General features: G+C 42.6%; 1 protein-coding gene across 3 annotated transcripts in view; it reads right to left on the reverse strand.

Moving 5' to 3' along the window:
• TOP2B (DNA topoisomerase II beta) overlaps nucleotides 1-24,437 on the reverse strand; it is a 164,473-nt gene that overhangs the window by 116,733 nt on the left and 23,303 nt on the right. For all 3 annotated transcript variants that reach the window (XM_073568361.1, XM_073568360.1, XM_073568362.1), the window contains exons 4-11: nucleotides 22,425-22,488; nucleotides 13,386-13,531; nucleotides 13,104-13,201; nucleotides 10,519-10,731; nucleotides 10,269-10,442; nucleotides 9,665-9,766; nucleotides 1,397-1,534; nucleotides 692-830 (exon numbers count right to left, since the gene is read on the reverse strand). In XM_073568361.1, the coding sequence (XP_073424462.1) occupies nucleotides 692-830; nucleotides 1,397-1,534; nucleotides 9,665-9,766; nucleotides 10,269-10,442; nucleotides 10,519-10,731; nucleotides 13,104-13,201; nucleotides 13,386-13,531; nucleotides 22,425-22,488 (1,074 nt within the window). The remainder of the gene's footprint in view (nucleotides 1-691; nucleotides 831-1,396; nucleotides 1,535-9,664; nucleotides 9,767-10,268; nucleotides 10,443-10,518; nucleotides 10,732-13,103; nucleotides 13,202-13,385; nucleotides 13,532-22,424; nucleotides 22,489-24,437) is intronic.

Consider the following 24,437-nt stretch of genomic DNA (forward strand, 5'->3'; position numbering starts at 1 on the left):
TTTGACTACAAGGGAACCTGTCATATCTAGTGATGAGTGACTGAGCTTGGATAAGGAGTTATCAGAGCATGCTCGTGTGCTAACCAAGTGACTTTGGCTTGCTTGGATAATATTTTCGACTCCCGGCACCTGCCTAACAGACAGACCATCCCCCGCTTAAACACGCCGAAGACACTCGGTTAGCACAAGTGCATGCTCAGATAACACCTTATCCAAGCACATAACCTTCGGATATAGGGTTAATCTGCAGCTACCAGGAGAAAATGAGCTTTATTCCTCCCAGGAGCATTTGGCTTTCAGTCATACAGGTGTGCCCGGGAGCATCGTCAGTCACCGCTCACAAGATTTCCATTGGTGGATGTAAGCACACCCCAGTACTTTGATTGACAGTTGACTGTGCACAGATGCATTTTCAGAGTGAACTGTCAATCAAAATGCTAAGGTGTGCTTACCATCGCCTCTCACAATGAGAGAGGACAGCAGCCGAATGTGCCTGTCTTTATGACTGAAAGCCGGCGGCTCTCGGGAAGAATGTAGTTCATTTTCTCCCAGTAACTGCGCATCCAGTAAGGTGGCAGAGCCGAATTGGAACACAATTAACGCTTCATCTGCAGATTAACAGCGCTTGGTGACATGACAGCAACCGTTTAGGCTTCCTTCTTGGTCTCCTCGTTTCACACACATGACTTACCGGCATCGTTTGCGTCATCCAGTTTGGGAATGCCTTTAATTTTGCTGTGCTTCACAGAAGAACACTTCTTATTTAGTTGTGTTTGTGCCTTAAATTTGACCCAATTTAATATGCTTTCTACAATGCCACAATTTGATGCCTGAGCAAATAAAGCAGAAAAAGAAACTTTGAAAAGAAAGAAAGCATATCAGTAAAATATTAATATCCTTTTGGAACATTGACTTTGAGAGAAAAAAAGCCACACACAATATTGGGCATATCCAGTTTTAATGTGTGATGTCTGCAGGCTGTTTATTTATTCCCACATAAGTTGGTGGCTTTCTAACCCCATATGATTAGGACAAGCAATAGGTAATTTTAGGCTACCTGTATCGTCTAATGTTTACGTAAGATCACATCCACCTACTGCCTCATCAGCTTTAGGATGGTGATATTTTTTTTTCTCTCCATGCTTTACACTGAAGCACTGCCTGAGTACATTAGCTTCTCACAAATAAATACCAGTATGTTAGTATAGGAGCAGCTGATTTCCAATACAGAAAGGGCAGAATGATTATAAATTACCAAGTAGCTAAACCACCAGTGACAAAATTGTCTGATATTCCAATTTAATGAGAAAGCATTTTTGAGATCGCCTTCGCAGTTAGGATGATAAAGGTGAGAAATGCAAGCAAAAGACAATAACTTAAAAAAAAACACACTTACAGCTTTTGCAAACTTCTCAGAGAGCTGGCACTTTGAGCCAAAACTTTTTGGCTGGAGGGTCATGTTCTCCTTTGTCTGCGAGTCAAAGGAGGGGTTCTCAATCAAACAATTGACAAAAACCCAAATGTGATTCTTCACCTGAAATACACAAAAAACAAATAGATAATTATGGTAAGCAACAAAATTAGAGCAATGAAAATAAAATACTCCAGCTCCTTTAGTTAGTATAAAAAAATATACCGTGTATACTTGTATATAAGCCGACCCATGTATAAGCCGACCCCCCCTAATTTTGCCACAAAAACTGGGAAAACTTATTGACTCACGTATAAGCTTAGGGTGGAAAATGCAGCAGCTACTGGTAAATTTCAAAAATAAAAATAGATACCAATAAAAGTAAAATTAATTGAGACATCAGTAGGTTAAATGTTTTTGAATATCCATATTGAATCAGGAGCCCCATATAATGCTCCATACAGTTCATGATGGGCCCCATAATATGCTCCATACAAAATACACCCCATATAATGCTGCACAAAGGTTAATAATGCCCCCATAAGATGCTCCATAGAATAATATGCCCCATATAATGCTCCATAAAGGTTACGGCCCCATAAGATGCTCCATAAATTATGCCCCCATAAGATGCTCCATAGATTATTCCCCCATAAAATGCTCCATAGATTATGCCCCAATAAGATGCTCTATAGATTATGCCCCATATGATGCTCCATAGATTATGCCCCATATGCTGCTCCACAGATTATGCCCCATATGCTGCTCCATAGATTATGCCCCATATGCTGCTCCATAGATTATGCCCCATATGATGATCCATAGAATATGCCCCCATATGCTGCTCCATAGATTATGACCCCATATGCTGCCCCATAGACTATGGCCCCATATGCTGCTCCATAGACTATGCCCCCATATGCTGCCCCATAGACTATGCCCCCATAGAATATGCCCCCATATGCTGCTCCACAGAATATGCCCCCATATGCTGCTCCATAGACTATGCCCCCATAAGCTGCCCCATAGACTATGGCCCCATATGCTGCTCCATAGACTATGCCCCCATATGCTGCCCCATAGACTATGCCCCCATAGAATATGCCCCCATATGCTGCTCCACAGAATATGCCCCCATATGCTGTTCCATAGACTATGCCCCCATAAGATGCTTCATATATTATGCCCCCATATGCTGCTGCTGAAAAAAAAAAAGCCATATTCACCTCTCCTGCTCAGGACCCGGTACCTGAGATATTCACCTGTCCGGGGTCCATCGCTGCTCATCGCTGTCTGCCGCTTCCTGTGTCAGTGACTGTTCAGCCAGCAGAGGGCGCAGCGCGCACTAACCACGTCATCGCGCCCTCTGCTGCCCAAAAGTCACAGAGGACGCGCAGCAGACAGCGGTGAGCAGCGATGGACCCCGGACAGGTGAATATCGCTATACTTACCTCCTCCTGGCACGGTCTCTGCAGCCCCGCTTCTCCACGGTCTCCCTTCCTGCCTTCAGCGGTCACGTGGTACCGCTCATTACACATGAATATGCGCATATTCATGAGTTTAATGAGCGGTACGTGACCGCTGAAGGCAGGGAGACTGTGGAGAAGCGGGGGGCTGCAGTGCAGAGACCGCGCGGGGGGGGGGGGTAAGTATGATCTCTGACACCCCCGCTCCCCCGCCAACCCCCAGGTATATGACTCACGTATAAGCCGAGAGGGGGACTTTCAGCCCAAAAAAATGGGCTGAAAATCTCGGCTTATCAAATCAAATTTATTATCGCCAAGTACATATTACATATATACAAGGAATTCTTTGTGGCAAAGAGGCAACATAATATATAACAACAGATACAACAAGTAACATCTAACAAGACAGATACAGTATATAGTCTACACATGACGATTTAATTGTTGAACAGAGAGTGGATAGAAGCTGTTCATTGGTGCTGCATTTGGGGACTCTGAAGCGACGTCCTGAAGGGAGTAGTTGAAATGAGGAGTGTCCCGGGTGAGAGGGATCGGATGAAATTTTCAATGCGTGGGATCGAATACTCTTATCATAAAGATCCTGGATTTTAGGCAGGGGGGAACCTATAATTCTCTCTGCTGTTCTGAAAGTCCTTTGTAAGCGGAGTTTGTCATGCGCAGTGGCTCCCCCATACCAGACTATCAGAGAGGAACAAATCACAGATCTGATGACAGCATTAAAGAATAAGATCAGCAGATTCTTAGACAAACCATATCTTTTCAGCTGACGCAGGAAGAACATCCTCTGTTGTGCTTTTCTTATAACAGCATCCACGTTTTTCCCCATTTAAGATCATGAGAGATGATAGCACCAAGGAATTTGGTCTCTGTGACCCTAAGAACCACTTCGTCATGGATGTAGATTGGAAGTATCTCATGTTGATCTTTCCTAAAATCCACAACCATCTCAGCAGTTTTTTTAGTGTTGAGTACAAGATTATTGGCTTTACACCAGTCACATATTCTTTCCACCTCACTCCGATACAAGTCTTCAGCATTTCCCCTGATGAGACCAATCAGTGTCATATCATCGGCAAATTTCAAGATTTTTACTGCGTCTGCTGAAGAGATGCAATCATTCGTATAGAGAGAAAACAGTAACGGGGACAAAACACACCCCTGAGGTGCCCCGATGTTTGTGACCAAGGTGTCCGAAGTGAATGGTCCAACTTTTACACTCTGTATCCTGGCTGTCAGGAAGTTATAAATCCACAAGCATAAGTTGAGAGGGACTCCAAGAGCTACCATTTTCTTATGAAGTAAATTCGGATCAATGGTACTGAACGCTGAGCTAAAGTCCATGAAAAGAATCCGGACATATGAGTGCAGTTCATCTGTATGATCCAAAATGTACTTCAGTGCCAGATTGACAATGTCGTTTGCCGAACGATTCTCCTTATAGGCAAACTGAAGCGGGTCCCATAGCTTCTGCGTGAATTTTATCAGGTGGGACATCATAATTCTTTCGAAGACTTTCATAGCTACAGATGTGAGTGCTATTGGTCTATAGTCATTCAACTCAGAGGATCCCACTTTCTTGGGGACAGGGATAATTGTGGAATTTTTCCAACACTGAGGTACAACGCACTCTTTCAGTACACATTATATACACATTGTATATATTTGTCAGTATAGGGGCAAGCTGGGTAGCACATACTTTCAGACACACTGGAGATACACCATCAGGGCCAGGTGCCTTTTTGACCTTAAGTCCCTTCAGGATGCGTATCACCTCTGCCTCGGAGATCACTACTTGGGTGTTGCACAATGAATGATCTTTGTATGAACAGACTGAGGAGCTCAGAGATGAATAGCCACTGTGTGTAGAGCTTGCCTCAAATCTGCAGTAGAATTCATTTAACTCTGCTGCCAGACTTCTGCTGGGGTTCACTATAGTGGGGTGGCTTTTATAATTGGTGACCTCTCTTAACCCCTTTCTGACATCCGACGTACTATCCCGTCCATGGGACCTGGGCCCCTATGCCCATGGACGGGATAGTACGTCTACCGCGATCAGCGGTGCCCACGTGGTGAGCGCCGCTGATCGCGGCCGGGTGTCAGCTGATTATCACAGCTGACACCCGGCACAATGTGTCAGGGGCGGTCACGGACCGCCCCCGACACGTTAACCCCTTGCACACCGCGATCAAACATGATCGCGGTGTACCGGGAGTTAAAGAGAAGCATCGGCAGGGAGGGGGCTCCCTCCGTGCTTCCCTGAGCCCCCCACGGCAGCGCAATGTGCAGCGCTGCTGCGGGGGGGCTCCTTTCCTCCAGGCCCCCGAATCCAAGATGGCGACGGGGGCCTTCGGGGGCCTGCAGGAAGCTGGCTTCCTCAGTGCCTGCAAAGCGCAGGCATGAGGAAGCCTTTAGCGATCTGTCACAGGACAGTGATGTCCCACCTGGGACTATTTAATAAAGTTAAAAAAAAAAATAAAAAAAAATGTTAAAATAATTTAAAAAAAATCGCCAAATAAATTAGAAAAAAAAAAAATATTCCCCCAATAAATCCATTTTTTGGAAATAAAAAAAAAACAAAACAATAAAAGTACACATATTAGGTATCGCCGCGTCCGTAACGACCCGCCCTATAAAACTGTCCCATTAGTTAACCCCTTTAGCGAACCCCTTCAAAAATAAAAATAAAAAACGAAGCAAAAAATAATGATTTATTATCATACCGCCAAACAAAAAGTGTAATAACGCGCGATCAAAAAGACGCATATAAATATCCATGGTACCGCTGAAAACGTCATCTTGTCCCGCAAAAAACGAGCCGCCATACAGCATCATCAGCGAAAAAATAAAAAAGTTATAGCTCGCAGAATAAAGTGATGCAAAAATAATTATTTTTTATATAAAATAGTTTTCATTGCATAAAACCGACAAAACATAAAAAAATGACCTAAATGAGGTATCGCTGTAACCGTACTGACCCGAAGAATAAAACCGCTTTATCAGTTTTACCGCACGCGGAACGGTGTAAACGCACCCCCCCAAAAGAAATTCATGAAACGCTGGTTTTTGTTCATTCTGCGTCCCAAAAATCGGAATAAAAAGCGATCAAAAGATGTCACGTGCCCGAAAATGGTACCGATAAAAACGTCAACTCGTCCCGCAAAAAATAAGACCTCACATGACTCAGTGGGTCAAAATACGGAAAAATTATAGCTCTCAATATGTGGTGATGCAAAAACTATTTTTACAATAAAAAGCGTCTTTTAGCGTGCGACAGCTGCCAAATATAAAAACCGCCATAAATAGTAAATCAAACCCCCCGTTATCACCCCCTTAGTTAGGGAAAAATAAAATAAAAAAAATGTATTTATTTCCATTTTTCCATTAGGGTTAGGGCTAGGGCTAGGGTTAGGGCTGAGATTAGGGTTAGGGGTGTGTTGGGGTTCGGGTTGGAGTTAGAATTGGGGGTTTCCACTGTTTGGGCACTTCAGGGGCTCTCCAAATGCAATATGGCGTCTGATCTCAATTCCAGCCAATTCTGAGTTGAAAAAGTCAAATGGTGCTCCTTCCCTTCCAAGCTCTGCCATGCGCCCAAACAGTGTTTTACCCCCACATGTAGGGTATCAGCCTACTCAGGACAAATTGCAAAACAATTTTTGGGGTCCAATTTCTCCTGTTACCCTTAGGAAAATAAAAAATTGGGGGCAAAAATATCATTTTTGTGGAAAAAAATGATTTTTTTATTTTCACGTCCGAGTGTTATAAACGTCTGTGAAGCACTTGGGGGTTCAAAGTGCTCACCACACATCTAGATAAGTTCTGTGGTGGGTCTAGTGTCCAAAATGGGGTCACTTGTGGGGAGTTTCAATAGTTTAGGTACATCAGGGGCTCTCCAAACGCACATGACACCCGCAGACCATTCCATCAAAGTCTGCATTCCAAAACGTCACTACTTCCCTTCCGAGCCCTGACGTGTGTCCATACAGTAGTTTTCTCCCACATATGGGGTGTCAGCGTAATCAGGACAAATTGGACAACAACTTTTGCGGCTCAATTTCTCCTGTTACCCTTGAGAAAATAAAAAAATTGGGGACTAATTGATCATGTTTGTGGAAAAAATACGATTTTTTTATTTTCATGCCCGGGCATTATAAACTTCTGTGAAGCCCTTGGGGGTTCAAAGCGCTCACCACACATCTAGATAAGTTCCTTAGGGGGTCTCGTTTCCAAAATGGGGTCATTTGTGGGGGTTTCCACTGTTTAGGTACATTAGGGGCTCTCCAAAGGCAACATGACACCCGCAGACCATTCCATCAAAGTCTGCATTCCAAAATGTCACTACTTCCCTTCCGAGCCCCGACGTGTGCCCATACAGTAGTTTTTTCCCACATATGGGGTATCAGCATACTCAGGACAAATTGGACAACAACTTTTGGGGTCCAATTTCTCCTGGTACCCTTGGGAAAATAAAAAAATGGTGACTAAAAGATCATGTTTGTGGAAAAAATACGAATTTTTTATTTTCACGCCCGGGCGTTATAAACTTCTGTGAAGCACTGGGGGGTTCAAAGTGCTCACCACACATCTAGATAAGTTCCTTGGGGGGTCTAGTTTACAAAATGGTGTCATTTGTGGGGGGTTCCACTGTTTAGGTACATCAGGGGTTTTCCAATCGCGACATGGTGTCCGATCTCAATTCCAGCCAAAAACGTCAAATGGCGCTGCTTCCCTTCCGAGCTCTGCCATGCGCCCAAATAGTGGTTTACCCCCACATGTGGGGTATCAGCGTACTCAGGACAAATTGCACAATAACTTTTAGGGTCCTGTTACCCTTGGAAAAATAAGAATTGAGGGTGAAAAGATCATTTTTGTGGAAAAAATATGATTTTTTAATTGTCCGGCTTTATGTTATAAACTTCTGTGAAGCCCATGGGGGTTCAAAGTTCTCACCACACATCTAGATAAGTTCCTTAGGGGGTCTAGTTTCCAAAATGGTGTCATTTGTGGGGGGTTTCCACTGTTTTGGTAAATCAGGAGTTTTCCAAACGCGACATGGTGTCCGATCTCAATTCCAGCCAAAAACGTCAAATGGCGCTGCTTCACTTCCGAGCTCTGCCATGCGCCCAAATAGTAGTATACCCCCACATGTGGGGTATCAGCGTACTCAGGACAAATTGCACAATAACTTTTAGGGTCCTGTTACCCTTGGGAAAATAAAAATTGGAGTGAAAAGATCATTTTTGTGGAAAAAATATAATTTTTTAATTGTACCGCTGTACGTTATAAACTTCTGTAAAGCCCTTGTGGGTTCAAAGTTCTCACCACATATCTAGATAAGTTCCTTGGGGGGTCTAGTTTCTAAAATGGGGTCACTTGTAGGGGGTTTCCACTGTTTAGGTACATCAGGGACTCTCCAAACGTGACATGACGTCCAATCTGAATTCCAGCCAATTTTGCATTGAAAAAGTCAAACGGCGCTCCTTCCATTCTGAGCTCTGCCATGCGCCGAAACAGTCGTTCCCCCCCACATATCAGGTATCAGCGTACTCAGGACAAATTGCACAATAACTTTTGCAGTCCAATTTCTCCTGTTACCCTTGGTAAAATAAAAAAAAAATACTTCAGGTTCAATTTTTTATGAAAAAAAGTTAGATGTTCATTTTTTTTTTTAAATATTCAAAAAAATTCCTGTGACGCACCTAAAGGGTTAATAAACTTCTTGAATGTGGTTTTGAGTACCTTAAGGGGTGCAGTTTTTAGAATGGTGTCACTTTTGGGTATTTTCTATCATATAGACCCCTCAAAGTGGCTTCAAATGTGATGTGGTCCTAAAAATAAAATGGTGTTGTAAAAATGAGAAATCGCTGGTCAACTTTTAACCCTTATAACTTCCTAACAAAAAAAAATTTTGGTTCCAAAATTGTGCTGATGTAAAGTAAACATGTGGGAAATGTTAGTTATCAAGTTTTTTGTGTGCCGTATCTCTGTGATTTAAGGGCAAAAAAATTCAAAGTTGGAAAATTGCGAAATTTTCAAAATTTTCGCCAAATTTCCGTTTTTCTCACAAATAAACACAAGTTATTTGAATGAAATTTTACCACTAACATGAAGTACAATATGTCACGAGAAAACAATGTCAGAATCACTGGGATCCATGGAAGCGTTCCAGAGTTATGACCTCATAAAGGTACAGTGGTCAGAATTGTAAAAATTGGCCCGGTCATGAACGTGTAAACCACCCTTGGGGGTGAAGGGGTTAATCCTCTCCATGCAGATCTAGTATCTTTTGATGAGAACCTTTCCTCCAGAATCTTTGCATACTCGTGTTTGGCTAACTTGATCTCTTTAGATAGCGAGTTCCTAAGGTTCTTGAATTCAGTAATATCGCCTGCTTTATAAGCCTCCTCTTTTCTCTTACGGATCAACCTGACTTATGCACAAGTATATACGGTATTTCCATTTGTGCTGATTTTTGGTGTCACCAATTTCAAGTGTACCTCTGATGGAACTCAACCGATCTGAACCCTAAACCATGGAGACACCCCACTGGAGAATGCTGAGGCATGAGTAACTGGTGCACACTGGGCCACATAGAGTTGCCTGTGCAGCTGAATTTCCACGCTTGTAGACATCTCCATGCCCGAGACAAAGAAGAGTTTGCCAAGAGGTAAACTTTACACATTTATTCTAGTTTCTTAAATGAGAGTAACTTCAGTATTGAAAAGCAATAGACAGCTGAAAGAGTCCAGAAAAGAGAGCTGCACGTCACCTGGAATGGCTTCACCGAAACTCCAGCTTTATTCTTTTTCTTCACAACTTCAATGAGCTTAGATACTATCTGATCCACAACATAGTCCACATGTCTACCACCCTGTGAGAAAAATGGCTTTAATCACGCAAGTCAAAGAATTTAAGGATACACCAAAATGACAGGTCATCTTTTCATACAAAGTAAAATGTAAGTGTTTAAACTACTGGCTCATGAATCCCTAGTAACACACTTTGGAGAACAAATCCCCAAAGACCATATTTCCAACAGGTAAAGCATAAGTGCCGCAATAACGGACACCAAAACACAGGAGACGCAAAATATGGGTTAGTCTCCAGCTCCATTATTCATGAATTACCCAACAGGACTATGACTCCAAGCATACAGTACTTCAAAAGTCCACCAAAGCTTGGTTTCAGAAGAATCCCTGTAAGATTCAGCAGTGGCCATCAGTCGCCCATAGAAATTCTTTAGGGAGATTTGAAGTAGGAGGTTGCAGCACACAAACCCAAGAACATTAATGAGCTGGAGGCTATTGTCCATGAGGAGTTATGACATATAATCTAACATGAGTGTTTAAAAGTGGAACTATCCACCTTCTTACCTTTGTGGTAGCTATACTATTGACAAAACTGATCTGCTGAAAGCCTTTTTCACTCAATGTGAGGCACACATCCCACCGCTCGTTCACAAGTTCATGGATTACTTTCAGAGCTACACCCGTCTCATCCAATTTCTCCTTTACGTAAAGATCTACGTAACTGCGGAATCCATTTACCTATAAAATAGTGAGCATTAATAGGCAGCAGTATCGAGCCCAATAGGATCCCAGTCTGAAGACATATCCAACTTACAGGAAGCTTCTTCCCATTCAGCATCACTCGGACACCTTTACAGGAGCCAGCGACATCATAAGCTCTTCTTGTTAAGAGAGCCACGGTATCCTTGTCTAATTTCTCCATATTGAACTTGGATAAATCTGGCTGGAATGTGATACATGTGTAGTCATCGCCATCAAAATACTTAATCTTCGGGTCTGAGGTCTTCTGCATATTGTTCATCCAGATCTAGATGAAAAAGAGAACTGTTAAAGTGTGCAATTAATCTCATATCTAAAATACATAAATAGTCATGAAGACACTAGCGTGTGCACAAAGTATGAAAGATATTATTATACTGTGAGGAAAGTCTGACAAACCTGCCAAATTCAGAGGAAGTGAACCTCCATAAACAGCAAATGTCGGGTAAAGAAGAATTAGACATGGTGGATTTCAACACGCCCAATTGTTTGTTCTCATTGGAAATAACCCACCAGAATATTCCTTCTTATTGGAAACACATGCATGCTCAACTAAACTAAGCGTGTATGATTTATAGGAAATAAAGCTGTAAGGAGAAGATACATTAGAAGATTCCTGCTCATACGAACGTACAGTCAATCAGTTCTATACAATGTACAAATCCTGTAAAATTTTTGATGTGAGTGGGCTTACCTGAAAAATGTCTATTACTATAAAATCAAATTCAAAATAGTTTAGAAAGCAAGAATACTGATTTAAAAAGAGCTGTTCAAGCCAAAAAAACTCCATCCATACACCTTATTAGAGCATATAGGGGGTTAATGAAGGGGGCGTCCATTGGGGATTGTCCTCTGTGTTCCAACATCGAAAGCTACACTAAGGGTGTGTGCACACAACGTCTTTTAAACTGGGGCAGTCTCGCCGGGTTGTTTTTTATGGCAAAGCCACTTCAGGAAAACACTGGCAGCCACTTTGATAAATGAACTTTGCCAGCCTCTTTTCAGATGTTTTTGCGGCTCCACTACCGGCATCTTTTCCTTTATATTTTCAAAAATGGACTGGTCACTTCTTTTATCCGCTTCAGGGTTTTCGAACCCTGAAGCAGTAAAAAGAAGTGACATAAGACAGAACATGTGCGTTTTGACATTGCTGAGCATTATATTAATTTTATGGGGCGCTTTTGTGGTGCTTTTCAGTCATATTCCGGGTGGAATCAGCCTTAAAGAAGCACTCCTCCTCCCATCAATGTTTCTATCCTCTTAAAATATTGCCATCACCATATTATTTAGCTCTGTGTACTTACAATTGCTCATTTTGCCTTCCTATCCAGCTAATTCTTCTCTTTTCTCTGCTCTATGTAGAAACAGTAAGTTTTTTGTCCCTGCATTTAAGTCCTGACCCAGCTGCTCCCTCATCCCATCCAGGGACTTTCGCTGTAACTTATGATTAATACATGGAAAATTGACCTCCTGTTTCTACATAGAGCTTATAAAGATTCAGCTAGCCAGTTTTTAATCACGTGATGTCATAGACCTAATGGAAAAGAGAAGAATTATCTGGGTAGAAAGGAAAAATGAGTAATTGTAAGTACACAGTGATATATATATTACTATGAATGCAATATAATAAGAGGATAAAAACTTTGATGGGATGAGGGCTTCTTTAAAAAGACAACATGTACACATAGCCTTTATGCTGAGAATTGAAACAGCGTACTTAAAGGGGTTGTCCTCTACTAGGACAACCCTTTTTTAAACTAAATATTCGGCCCCGATAAAATAAAGCCTATACTCACCTCCCGTGCCGGCTCCGTTCCAGCGGTGTCAGCACTCGCGGTCCCAGGGCTGTAATGCGATGGAATGACATGTGACACCGGTGCCCAATCAGCGCTGGTCTCACAGTCTCCGCCTTTGGTTAAACTGAACATTGAACATGAAGAGGAAGTCTGGGCAGCAGTCTCTCTCTCTCTCTCTTATGACTGATGCAAAAAACTGAAGTGTGAAAGAGGCCTAAGAGTGTACTCTGCTAGAGCCAAAGTTACTCGGACGGTTCTTCAATTATAATATTAGGCCGCTAGCATCCTCCCATAATAATTGCAAACTGCTAAGAGTCAAAAAGCTGGTTTGTTTCTAAGGGTCCCGTTACATTTAGCGATGCACCAGCGATCCCGACAACGATACGACCCGGTCAGGATCGCTGGTGCATCGCTAAATGATCGCTAGTGAGCTGCCAAACAGGCAGATCTCACCAGCGACGTAGCAGCGGTCGGTACTTACCTGTCAGACGCGGCGATGAAGACGTCCTCCCTCCCGCGTCCACGCGTCGCTTGTCGGCGCCAGCAGGAAGCCGCCAACGAGAACGGCCCAGGACGTTCTTGCGAGATCAGCGATAGCAAGCGGGGGAGCCGGTCGGAGGTAAGTGTCACATATAGCGATATCGCTAGCAATATCGCTGCTGCGTCACAAAATCGGTGACGCTTTAGCGATATTGCTAGCGATATCGCTATGTGTGAAGCCCCCTTAAGAAGGGTCTCTCTGTGTCTACATAATTGGGGTCACAGGGAAATTTACATAATTGGAATATTTTATATATCTCAGCCCACTGTGTTGTCCTGATATCAGGGAAGACGTGTCACATACCTGTTTAAAGCTGTGTTTGTACTCTTTGCAGGCTGTTTCCACTGTGAATTTTGTACTGAATATATTGCAAAGTTTAGCACCATAACCATTGCGGCCACCTGCAACAAACATAATAAAGAAGTTCTCAACTTTCATCTTAAAAACAAGCAATTATGTCCATACAAAAGATAGCATGCTTATGATAGACGACTGCTGCAAACAGCATAAGTCCTGAAACAGAATTATTTCCATAGACAAACACTTACAGTAGGTGTTGATTGCTATTTAAACAAATTAACTTGCCCGTCACTTTTTTCTCCTCATCATCGTAGTTGCTGGAAGTTAATAACTGGCCGAATATCAGAGCGGGGACGTAGACCTTCTCTACTTTATGCTCCACCACTGGAATTCCTTTCCCATTGTTCCAAATACTAATGATATTTGAGTCACTGAAAACAACAAAAAGAGAAATATTCACTTATTTTTCAAAGTAAGTTTTTTTTTCTAATGTGAATTACTCCTATGTAAAAAGTAAACTGTAAACAAAAGCGGCATATGATTACCGTATTTTATGAGTTTAACATCATACTGAACACCTTTTTGCACATCCTCGACTCCAAATGTTTAATAGACAATTGGTCAGGACTTTAGAGGACTACTGGCAAACCCACTACAACCGCAGCTCCACTATAAACATGTCTGTTCAAGTCTCCAGAATGGAAGCAGCAAGCGGCCAAATACGACCCTCAGTATATTGACCAAAAAGAGTATATAGATGGCTGCACATCTAACCTGTCCCACCCATGCTGGCAGATCCTGCTGACAAAGCCAAGCAGAGACATAGGCCCAGATTCAGCAAGACCACTCTACGTGCCACTATTGATGAGGGGGCATTGTGGAGTTAGAGGCGCCCGATTCATTCGAAGAGCAAGCCTCTGAATGAATCCGATGCAACTTAAAAAGTGGTGTGCAACCCTGATGCCTTGCCCCAAATCTTAGTACTCTAGTCAGAGACTGGAGTAATATTTGTGGAGGTAGGTATGCCAGAGCTCGTCATGAATTACACAAGGTGTTGCCACACCCTGTCTCCGCTCTATTTTGGCGGAGCTAGACAAAACTGCCATAGAAATGACAAACACTTTGCAATTTTTCTAAGTGTTTTTGGTCAAATTCTTGGAGTAAACACTGATGAATCGGGGTCACAATTTTTTAATAAAATATAAAATAACTGCACACACAAGATATTTATGTCACATTCATGGGACAGCTTGTAAAGTGCCAAGATGTAAAAATGTCATAGAGGGCTCTCCTATGCAATGTATTTACTAGGACAAACGGACTGGGTGAATACCATGAAACAGAACTAAATAACTCCATACACATAAAAGATGCCATCGGTAAGAATACGCAACCCCTTCACGCCGCAGCCAATTTCCGTTTTTTTCTCCCCTTCTTCCCAGAGCCATAACTTATTTTTCTGCCCACATAGTCATATGAGGGCTTGTTTCTTACGGGGCGAGTCGTATTTTTGAAGGACACCATTCATTTTACCACACAGTGTACTTGAAAATGGGGATAAAAATTCCACACGCAGTGAAATTGGGTAAAAACAATTCTCACATTGTTTCTTGGGAATAGTTTTTACAGTATACATTTTGTGGTAAAAATGACCTAGCAATACGATTACGGCAATACCAAACATGTCCATTTTACTATTTTAGTGACGAAAAATAAATTAATTCTGAGTTGGACTACTAATATCCCACATCATCCCGTCAAAGCCACCGGACTACAACCCTAAATATCCTACATCATCCTGTCAGCCATAGCCACCGGACAACTACCACTAATATCCCACATCATCCCGTCAGCCAGAGCCACCGGACTACTACCCCTAATATCCCACATTATCTCGTCAGCCAGAGCCACTGGACTACTACCACTAATATCCCACATCATCCCGTCAGCCAGAGCCACCGGACTACTACCCCCTTAATATCCCACATCATCCCGTCAGAGCCACCGGACTACTACCCCTAATATCTCACATCATCCCGTCAAAGCCACCAGACTACTACCCCTAATATCCCACACCATCCCATCAGCCAGAGCCACTGGACAACAGCCACTAATATCCCACATCATCCCGTCAGCCAGAGCCACCGGACTACTACCCCTAATTTCCCACATCATCCCGTCAGCCAGAGCTACCGGACTACTACTCCTAATATCCCACATCGTCCCGTCAGCCAGAGCCACCGGACTACTACCCCTCTAATATCCCACATCGTCCCGTCAGAGCCACCAGACTACTACCCCTAGTATCTCACATCATCCCGTCAAAGCCACCAGACTACTACCCCAAATATCCCACATCATCCCGTCAACCAGAACCACCGGACTACTACCCCTAATATTCCACATCATCCCATCAGTCACCGGACTACTACCCCTAATATCCCACATCATCCAGTCAGCCTGGAGTCAGAACCAGAGCACTGAGTGGAACAGTCCTAACTTTCATACCGGGGATCCCTTTAAGAGAGGCCTGAGGTCAAAACCAAAGTGCTGAGTGGATTTTCCCTAACTTCCATACCAATGATCCCTTTAATAGAAGCTTGGGGTGAGAATCAGAGCGCTGAGGGATTTACCCTAACTTCCATACCGGAGATCCCTTTAAGAGGGCAGATGTGCCTATGGGATGGAGGATGTGTGATGGGTATATGGGCATCGGAGGGGGTGAATAATTTCTGTCATGTGTTCTCTGCTCCTTTCTGGGGGCAGACAATGGCTGGGAGCTTATGTTTCCGGGGATGCTAGATTTCTCTCACTCGGTCAGTGTCTGCTGAGGTGTTGTCAAGTGGGGAAACTTGCTCATAGCAACCAATCACAGCTCAGTTTCTTTTAACCAGCTCTGGTGAAATGAGAGATGCTTAGTGATTGGTTGCAACGAAAACTGTTGCTCATAGCAACCAATCACAGCTCGGCTTCTTTCAAACAGCTCTGGTGAAATAAAAGATGCTTCGTGATTGGTTGGGGAGAGGGGTGATTTGAACATTTATTTTCATGTGACTTAAAACTTTTTTTATGTTCTGTTTTACCCCTTTAGGGGACTTGAAGATGCGATCCAATTGCTTGTGCTTTATACTGCAATGCCACAGGCAGCGTTTCAAAGGAAATCTGTAATGACAGGCACGGGGTTCATAAAACAATGGCTTTAAAAATAGAAGAAGTGGGGATTTAGAATGTAAGCCATTAAAGGGGATATGTCAGCAGGTTTTCGCTATGTTGCTATGTAATCTGGAAGCAACATGATAAGGGGACAGCGAGACCCCAGTTCCAGGTATCTTGAGTGGCATGTACAAGTTACCCAACAGCTGCAAAGAGTAAATCTGGGGTGTATTACTGCAAAACTAGTGACATTTGCCATTCAGGTCTACAAAACCTGCTGCTTAGCCAAACCAGATCTGATACTTTGCACTGACGAGGGGGTAATAACTCGAAACACAGTGTCTACCAATTGAGATTCTGGTTGTGGCTTTTATCCTAAGCCATATGACAAGGCTCCTTGGAGAATCGATATTGACTTTTAGGATTCCTGCTTCCTATTGGTGGCAACACAGTTCTAGTCCTCTTCCTCTCTGAAGAGACAATTTTCATAAGTAAGAAATTGATGAATAAAACTTAAAGTTATCCCCAGGATCCCATTTTTCGCAAAGTCCAGTAAGTTCATACTTGTTGATAAAAAAATAGAAATTAAGCCTAACAAAAAGTTTCTCTCTTGTACTTCTCTCTTTTTTTTTTTCCATCTATCTGCCTCTCAGCGCATCCAGCTTCACATAGCAGAATGGGCAGTCCTAATTTTTATGTGCTAAAACTACATTTCCCAGCAACCTCTTGCTTCTCCTCAATGCTGCAGTTCCCTGCCTGTTTGGTTCTGAACAGCATACATTTCGCCCATCATTGCGTCTGTGCACGCTCTGTTCCTGTACAGTACCCCTGCCTGACCAATATTATTTTCTGTCATCTACTGTACATCAGTATGCAGTTTTACGTCACTGCTAGCTGGTTTCTATCAGAGCTCAACACTTCTGCACTCCTCCACAGGCAGCTTGTGATTACTATGCAGTTTGTAGATTGCTGATGACAGACCAGTGATGTGAAACTGCAAATGTTCTGAGTTTATGAAAAAACAAGTGCCAAGACGGAATAAATAAATCCAATATATTAAAACATCATAATCTTTATTAAATTCAATTCATAAGAACAGCAGGTGCAAGTAATCCCAGCAATACAAACACAAATTTATTAAAATTGGTGGCTGAGCAATGGTTGGAAACCAGAGAAAGTATAGGGTAGAGTCAATGCATGGTATAACATACAAGTAGCAAAAAATGATCAATCATGCACAGTGGGTATGCAAAGTAATCAGACCTCTTTAAATTTTTCACTCTTTGTATCATTGCAGCCATTTGGTAAATTCAAAAAAGTTCACTTTTTTCTCATTAATGTACACTCTGCACCCCATCTTGACTAAAAAAAACAGAAATGTAGAAATTTTCGCTAATGTATTAAAAACGAAAAACTGAAATTTCACATGGTCATAAGTATTCAGACCCTTTGCTCAGTATTGAGTAAAAGCACCCTTTTGAGCTAGTACAGCCATGAGTCTTCTTGGGAATGATGCAACAAGTTTTTCACACCTGAATTTGGGGATCCTCTGCTATTCTTCTTTGCAGATACTCTCCAGTTCCGTCAGGTTGGATGGTGGATGTTGGTGGACAGCCATTTTCAGGTCTCTCCAGAGATGCTCAATTGGGTTTAGGTCAGTGCTCAGGCTGGGCCAGTCAAGAATGGTCACAGAGTTGTTCTGAAGCCACTCCTTTGTTATTTTAGCTGTGTGCTTAGGGTCATTGTGTTGCTGGAAGGTGAAACTTCGGCCAAGTCTGAGGTCCAGAGCACTCTGGAAGAGGTTTTCAATCAAGGATATCTCTGTACTTGGCCGCATTCATGTTTTCTTCAATTGCAACCAGTCATGCTGTCCCTGCAGCTGAAAAACACCCCCATAGCATGATGCTGCCACCACGTTTCACTGTTGGGATTGTATTGGGCAGGTGATGAGCAGTGCCTAGTTTTCTCCACACATACCACTTAGAATTATCACCAAAAAGTTCTATGTTCGTCTCATCAGACCAGAGAATCTTATTACTCATAGTCTGGGAGTCCTTCATGTGCTTTTTAGCAAACTCTATGCGGGCTTTCATATGTCTGGCAATGAGGAGAGGCTTCCGTCGGGCCAGTCTGCCATAAATGCCCAACTGGTGGAGGGCTGCAGTGATAGTTAACTTTGTGGAACTTTCTCCCATCTCCCTACTACATCTGTGGAGCTCAGCCACAGTGATCTTGGGGTACTTCTTTCACCAAGGCTCTTCTCCCTCAATTGCCCAGTTTGGCTGGACGGCCAGGTCTAGGAAGACTTCTGGTGGTCCCAAACTTCTTCCATCTAAGGATTATGGAGACCACTGTGCTCTTAGGAACGTTGAGTACTGCAGAAATTATTTTGTAACCTTGGCCAGATCTGTCTCTGTGCTCCTTGGCCAGTTCCTTTGACCTCATGATTCTCATTTGATCTAACATGCACTGTCTCCTGTCAGGTCTTATATAGACAGGTGTGTGCCTTTACAAATCAAGTCCTATCAGATTAATTAAACACAGCTGGACTCCAATGAAGGAGTAGAACCATTTCAAGGAGGATTACAAGGAATTGGACAGCATGTGACATAAATATTAGTGTCTGCGCACGGGGTTTGAATACTAATGACCATGTGAGGTTTCAGTTTTTCTTGTTTAATAAATTTGCAAACATTTCTATATTTCTGTTTTTTTCAGTCAAGATGGGGTGCAGAGTGTACATTAATGAGAAAAAAATTATAGCAGAGTGACCGATTACACTCCGTCACCCAGAATCACAGCTGTATCTGAAAAATAGAGATCATTAATAAAAAAACAACAAAACCTAAAGGTAGATACGGGGCTGAGAGCAGCCTGTGTCCACCTCCTACTGACACTAAGGCTGCGTTCACACGTTGCGCTTTTTTGCAGCATTTTTTAAAGCGTGATTTTGCCACGAAAACACAAAAAAAACATCATCCCATGCAATCCCATGGGATTCCACAATGCTGTGCTAATGCTGCGAATTTTCCCGCGGCGGAATCGCATTGCGGAAAAAGACGCAGCATGCTCAATAATTTTGCGGAATCATGGCGATTCCGCCCACATAGGAATGCATTGTTCTGCTTACTTTACGCATGTGGCTGTGCCCACCATGCGAAAAGTAAGCACAACATTTGCGGATGGGACCCAGGGGGTGGAGGACAGGAGACTCTCCTAAAGGCTGTGGGTACCACATCCCTGTAAAAAATAGAATTAAAATAAAAAAAATTGGGTTATATTCACCTTCCGGCGTCCCGGGCAGCCTCACCGATGCTCCCGTCACCAGTAATGCCTTGTGGCAAGGACCTGTGATCACGTAGCGGTCTCGCGAGATCGCTACGTCATCAAAGGTCTCGCAAGGCATCACTGGGAACTGGAGCATTGCGATGATAGGGAACGCTGCGCGGGACGTCGGAAGGTGAGAAAAACACGATTTTTTATTTTTTTAATTATTTTTAACATTAGATCTTTTTACTACTGATGCTGCATAGGCAGCCTCAATAGTAAAAATTTGGTCACACTTGTCGAACGCTGTGTTTGACAAGTGTGACCAACCTGTCAATCAGTTCTGCAAGCAATGCTATAGATCGCATGGAAAACGCTAGCATTCTGCAAGCTAACTATGCTTACAAAACGCTAGTTTTTCTGCGGGAGTTGCGCAACGTGTCCACATAGCCTAAGCTAAAACTGATTAGCTGGCTGCACATCCAGTTGGAAGAATGTCTCAAGTGGGGTACCACAGGGCTCTGTCCTGGGCCCTGTATTGTTCAACATCTTTATCAATGACTTAGATGAAGGAATTGAGGGTAAACTGATTAAATTTGCTAATGACACAAAGCTAGGAGGGATAGCTAATACTAGAGAAGAGAGAGAGAGAGGATTCGAAAAGATATAAATAAACTGGAGCAGTGGGCAGCAACTAACAGAATGGTTTTTAACAGGGAAAAATGCAAAGTACTACATCTGGGCAATAAAAATGAAAAAAGCATATACAGAATGGGAGGAATAGGGCTAAGCAACAGCACATGTGAAAAAGACTTGGGTATACTAATAGATCACAGACTGAATATGAGTCAACAGTGTGATGCAGCAGCAAAAAAGCCAAATGCAATTCTAGGATGTATTAACAGAAGCATACAGTCTAGATCACGTGAAGTCATTATTTCCCTCTACTCCTCTTTGGTCAGACCTCATCTGGAATATTGTGCCCAGTTTTGGGCACCACATTTTAAAAAAGACATCAACAAACTGGAGCAAGTTCAGAAAAGAGCAACCAGAATGGTGACCGGTCTGCAAACCCTGTCTTATGAGGAAAGGTTGCAGGATTTGGGAATGTTTAGTTTGCAAAAGAGAAGACTGAGAGGAGACTTAATAGCTGTCTACAAATATCTAAAGGGCTGTCACATTGTAGAAGGATCATCTTTATTCTCATTTGCACAAGGAAAGACTAGAAGCAATGGGATGAAACTGAATGGCAGGAGACACAGGTTAGATAGTAGAAAAAACTTTTTGACAGAGTGATCAATGAGTGGAACAGGCTGCCACGAGAAGTGGTGAGTTCTCCTTCAATGGAAGTCTTCAAACAGAGGCTGGACAGACATCTGACTGGGATGATTTAGCGAATCCTGCTTTGAGCAGGGGGTTGGACCAGTTGGCCCAGGAGGTCCCTTCCAACTCTACGATTCCTTGATTAGCTTTCTGCCAGTTGGTGGTTATATACTGCTGGGGAGGAGCTAACCCTTTTTTTTTTGCATAGTATCAACCTCCTACTGGCAGCAGCATACACCCATGGTTTCCTGTGTCCCCCAATGAAGCGAGAGAGTAATGATTTTTTTTTGGAATGTACCAAATGGCTGCAATGAAACAAAGAGTGAAAAATTTAAAGGGGTCTGAATACTTTCCGTACCCACTGTATAAGAATCAGCATTCCATGGCATTGAGATGTATATGCATGCTTAGGTCAATTCTCAAAACAAGTATACAGAAAGGTATATAAATCAATATTCAATAGTATTTGGGTATAAGGACATACACATAGACACAATGCCCAATAAAATGTAGATACTGTAGATAAGTATATCCCACAAGCAATCAAAGGTAAGAATTAAATAACAATGAATAATATGATAACCCACCAAACAACTAACAAGCTTTTCACGAATACCCTTGATGAAGTATATGTGATATGTGTAAAAGGAGGCAGATTTAAAGTGGAGTTATATGGGTACAAACTCCATAATGCATTATTTTAACCATTACAACATTGTGATTTAGGGAATAACCTAACTACTAGGGAAAAATAGGAACTGCATTTTCTGTAAAGATTAAAGGGAATCTGTCACCCTTTTTTTCGGCTTGCAGCTGCTGGCATAGATATTGGTACCTTATCTACAGCATTCTGTAATGATGTAGCTATGCCTCCGATGTAACCTGAAAGATAAGAAAAACACGCAATATTATACTCACCGGGGTGGGAGGTCCGGTCCGGTGGGCGTTGCGGTCCGGTCCGACGCCTCCCTTCTTCATGCGATGACATCCTTTTCTCCCGTCCTGTAATGGCTGCGGCGCAAGTGCACTGCTCTGCCCTGTTGAGGGCAGAGCAGAATTCTGCAGTGCGCAGGAGCCGGACCTCTCCCGACGCCTGCGCACTGCAGGACTCTGCTCTGCCCTCAACAGGGCAGAGCAGTGCGCCTGCGCCGCAGCCATTACAGGACGGGAGAAGAGGACGTCATCGCATGAAGAAGGGAGGTGTCGGACCGGACCGCAACGCCCACCGGACCGGACCGCCCACCCCGGTGAGTATAATATAACGTGTTTTTCTTATCTTTCAGGTTACATTGGAGGCTTATCTACAGCATTACAGAATGCTGTAGATAAGTCCCCGATGTCTATGCCGGCAGCTGCATGCCAAAAAAAAGGGTGACAGATCCCCTTTAAGATACACATTATACAAACATTTATCTGGGTAAAAAGATGAAAAAAAGAAGGAAAAACATAAAATCTATTCAAATAATAAATGTTCTTCTGGGTCTAGACAAAATTGACTATTAAAAACCACCATCACAGTTGAATTTAGAAAATACAACATTAAATATATGAAGTAGAAAGAATTTTATTTTTTTTACTTACGGATCAATGGAAATTTTAATACAACTCATGTTTTTATCCCTCTGCTTATTGTCGGCTGCATTGACTGTAAAATGAGAAGAAAATTTGTTTCAAGCCAACCAAGAAAATGAGCACAGGCAGTAAATACCGCTCATTAAAAGCCGATGTGCTACTTGGCATTCCAGTAATATTGCTAAAATGTCTACAGCGGTCTAGTGTCATGGCACATTAAGTGAATGGCATCATATACTGCTACAGGGGTCCTTGTGATTATAATAAGGGACACAAAGGTCTCAAGTATATTTAGGGAAGAACGGATGCCGGGACATGGCTTCATTCATCCCCACAGTATGTGCATGTGTTGCCTAGTTTTTGTTGTGTTTTTGCACTACCCATTGCTCTCAATGCGTGAAAAATGTTGCAAAAACACTGAAAGAAGTCACATGCTACATATTGCAAAAACCAAGCTCTTTTGACTAAACAGTCAAGAAAAAAAAACAATGTGTGTGCTTGAGATTTCTGAAATCTCAGACATTGCTGGTACTGTAAAAAGCAGATGAAAATTTGCATAAAAAACAGTTGCAAAAAAAAGTGTGAAATCGGGAGACATATTGGGCAGCTATAATCATGGTATGCTTATTTTCAACCATTTCCACCCACACACCGAAGGAGACTTCAATGAATATTAATTTTTACCATGAGATTTGCAATATGAGACTGAGCAGAAAAGAGGAAATCATCATGTTAAATGTAGCCGGTATTGCTCATATCTTATGACTGCAGCAGCACAGATGTGAAGTACCAGCTATATGGTTACTGGTAGTTTCTGTATTAATTTGGAGCAGCCATTAATAGCCTTGGAAGATATACAAGGTGAAAGGAGATGGTACCCAAGAGTGAAAGTATGGAACGAAAATGGACAATTTCTACTAATTTGAAAGGTCTATTGAAACAAGCAAATCAAAAGTGGTCCCTACTGGGACCTCAAGTGATGGGCTATTATCTGAGGTAAACCCTAAAAGTAAGAAAGTGTTCAACAGCATATCCAAAGGTCAATCAAATCATTGTGTTGTTTGTGTAGTAGGAAAGGACAAGTCCTCAAGAGCAAGAGACACTATGTACCGGTAACTCTATTCTGACCAAGAGGAGAGGATCCTGACTAGAGGACACCCTTCTATTGAAGAGAACATGTCACTTGCTGAAAAAATGTAGTTAAGATATATCCTAGAGATCCCTGAGCTTTGTTGATTTGGCTGTTCTTTTCCATTTAGGTCTGTTACTTCACTGAAGAAATATTCATATTTCTTCATTCTGGAGCGTTTCTTCAGAGTCCTCTCTGAGGCCGAGATTTTAACCCCTCCCTCGCAGATGCTGCTCGGCAGCATTTGAGACTGATAAGACTGCTAGATCAGCTGCCAAGTTACGACTGGTAGCATCTGGGAGGAAGGATGAAAAGTGTGCAACTGCAGAAAAACTGTGAAGAAACTCCCAGTTGGACTGCAAAGCAGAGATTTCACATGCTGCGCTCCAAAAGAAAAAATGTGAATATCTCTGCAATTGATTGATGCATCGCAAAACGGAAAAGAGCAGAAGAATCAATGAGGAATAGGTCTCTTTACAGGGGTTGTCAATGCAGAAATATATTACCCCATATGATCAGTGACTTATAAAATAACAAGCTGAGCTTTTTTTTATACTTCCCAGGTCCAGCACTGCGCCTAAACCAGTTTGAAACTCTGATGACCAGCTGCAGCTGTGACGTCTCTGAACTCAGCGGGTCAGCTGACAGACAACATGAGCCCTGAGCTCAGGAAGCAGGGGTGAAGAGGCTGCGCTGGATCTGGGAGGGCAAGCAAAGCTGAGATTGTTATTATATACGTCACCAAACCTAAAACATTGCCAAGCGAGACATCTATTCTATTACTAAACTGGGTCTTCTAAACCAGACAATTTAAATGAAGCAATAGCATGTTCATCTTTGTGTTACCGTATAGCCGTTATATGCAGAGCGCTGCCATCCAATGACACAACTCA

The sequence above is a fragment of the Dendrobates tinctorius genome, unplaced genomic scaffold (assembly GCF_039654945.1).
Source record: "Dendrobates tinctorius isolate UK_male_01 unplaced genomic scaffold, ASM3965494v1 ptg000005l, whole genome shotgun sequence".
In the NCBI taxonomy this organism is placed as follows: Eukaryota; Metazoa; Chordata; class Amphibia; order Anura; family Dendrobatidae; genus Dendrobates; species Dendrobates tinctorius.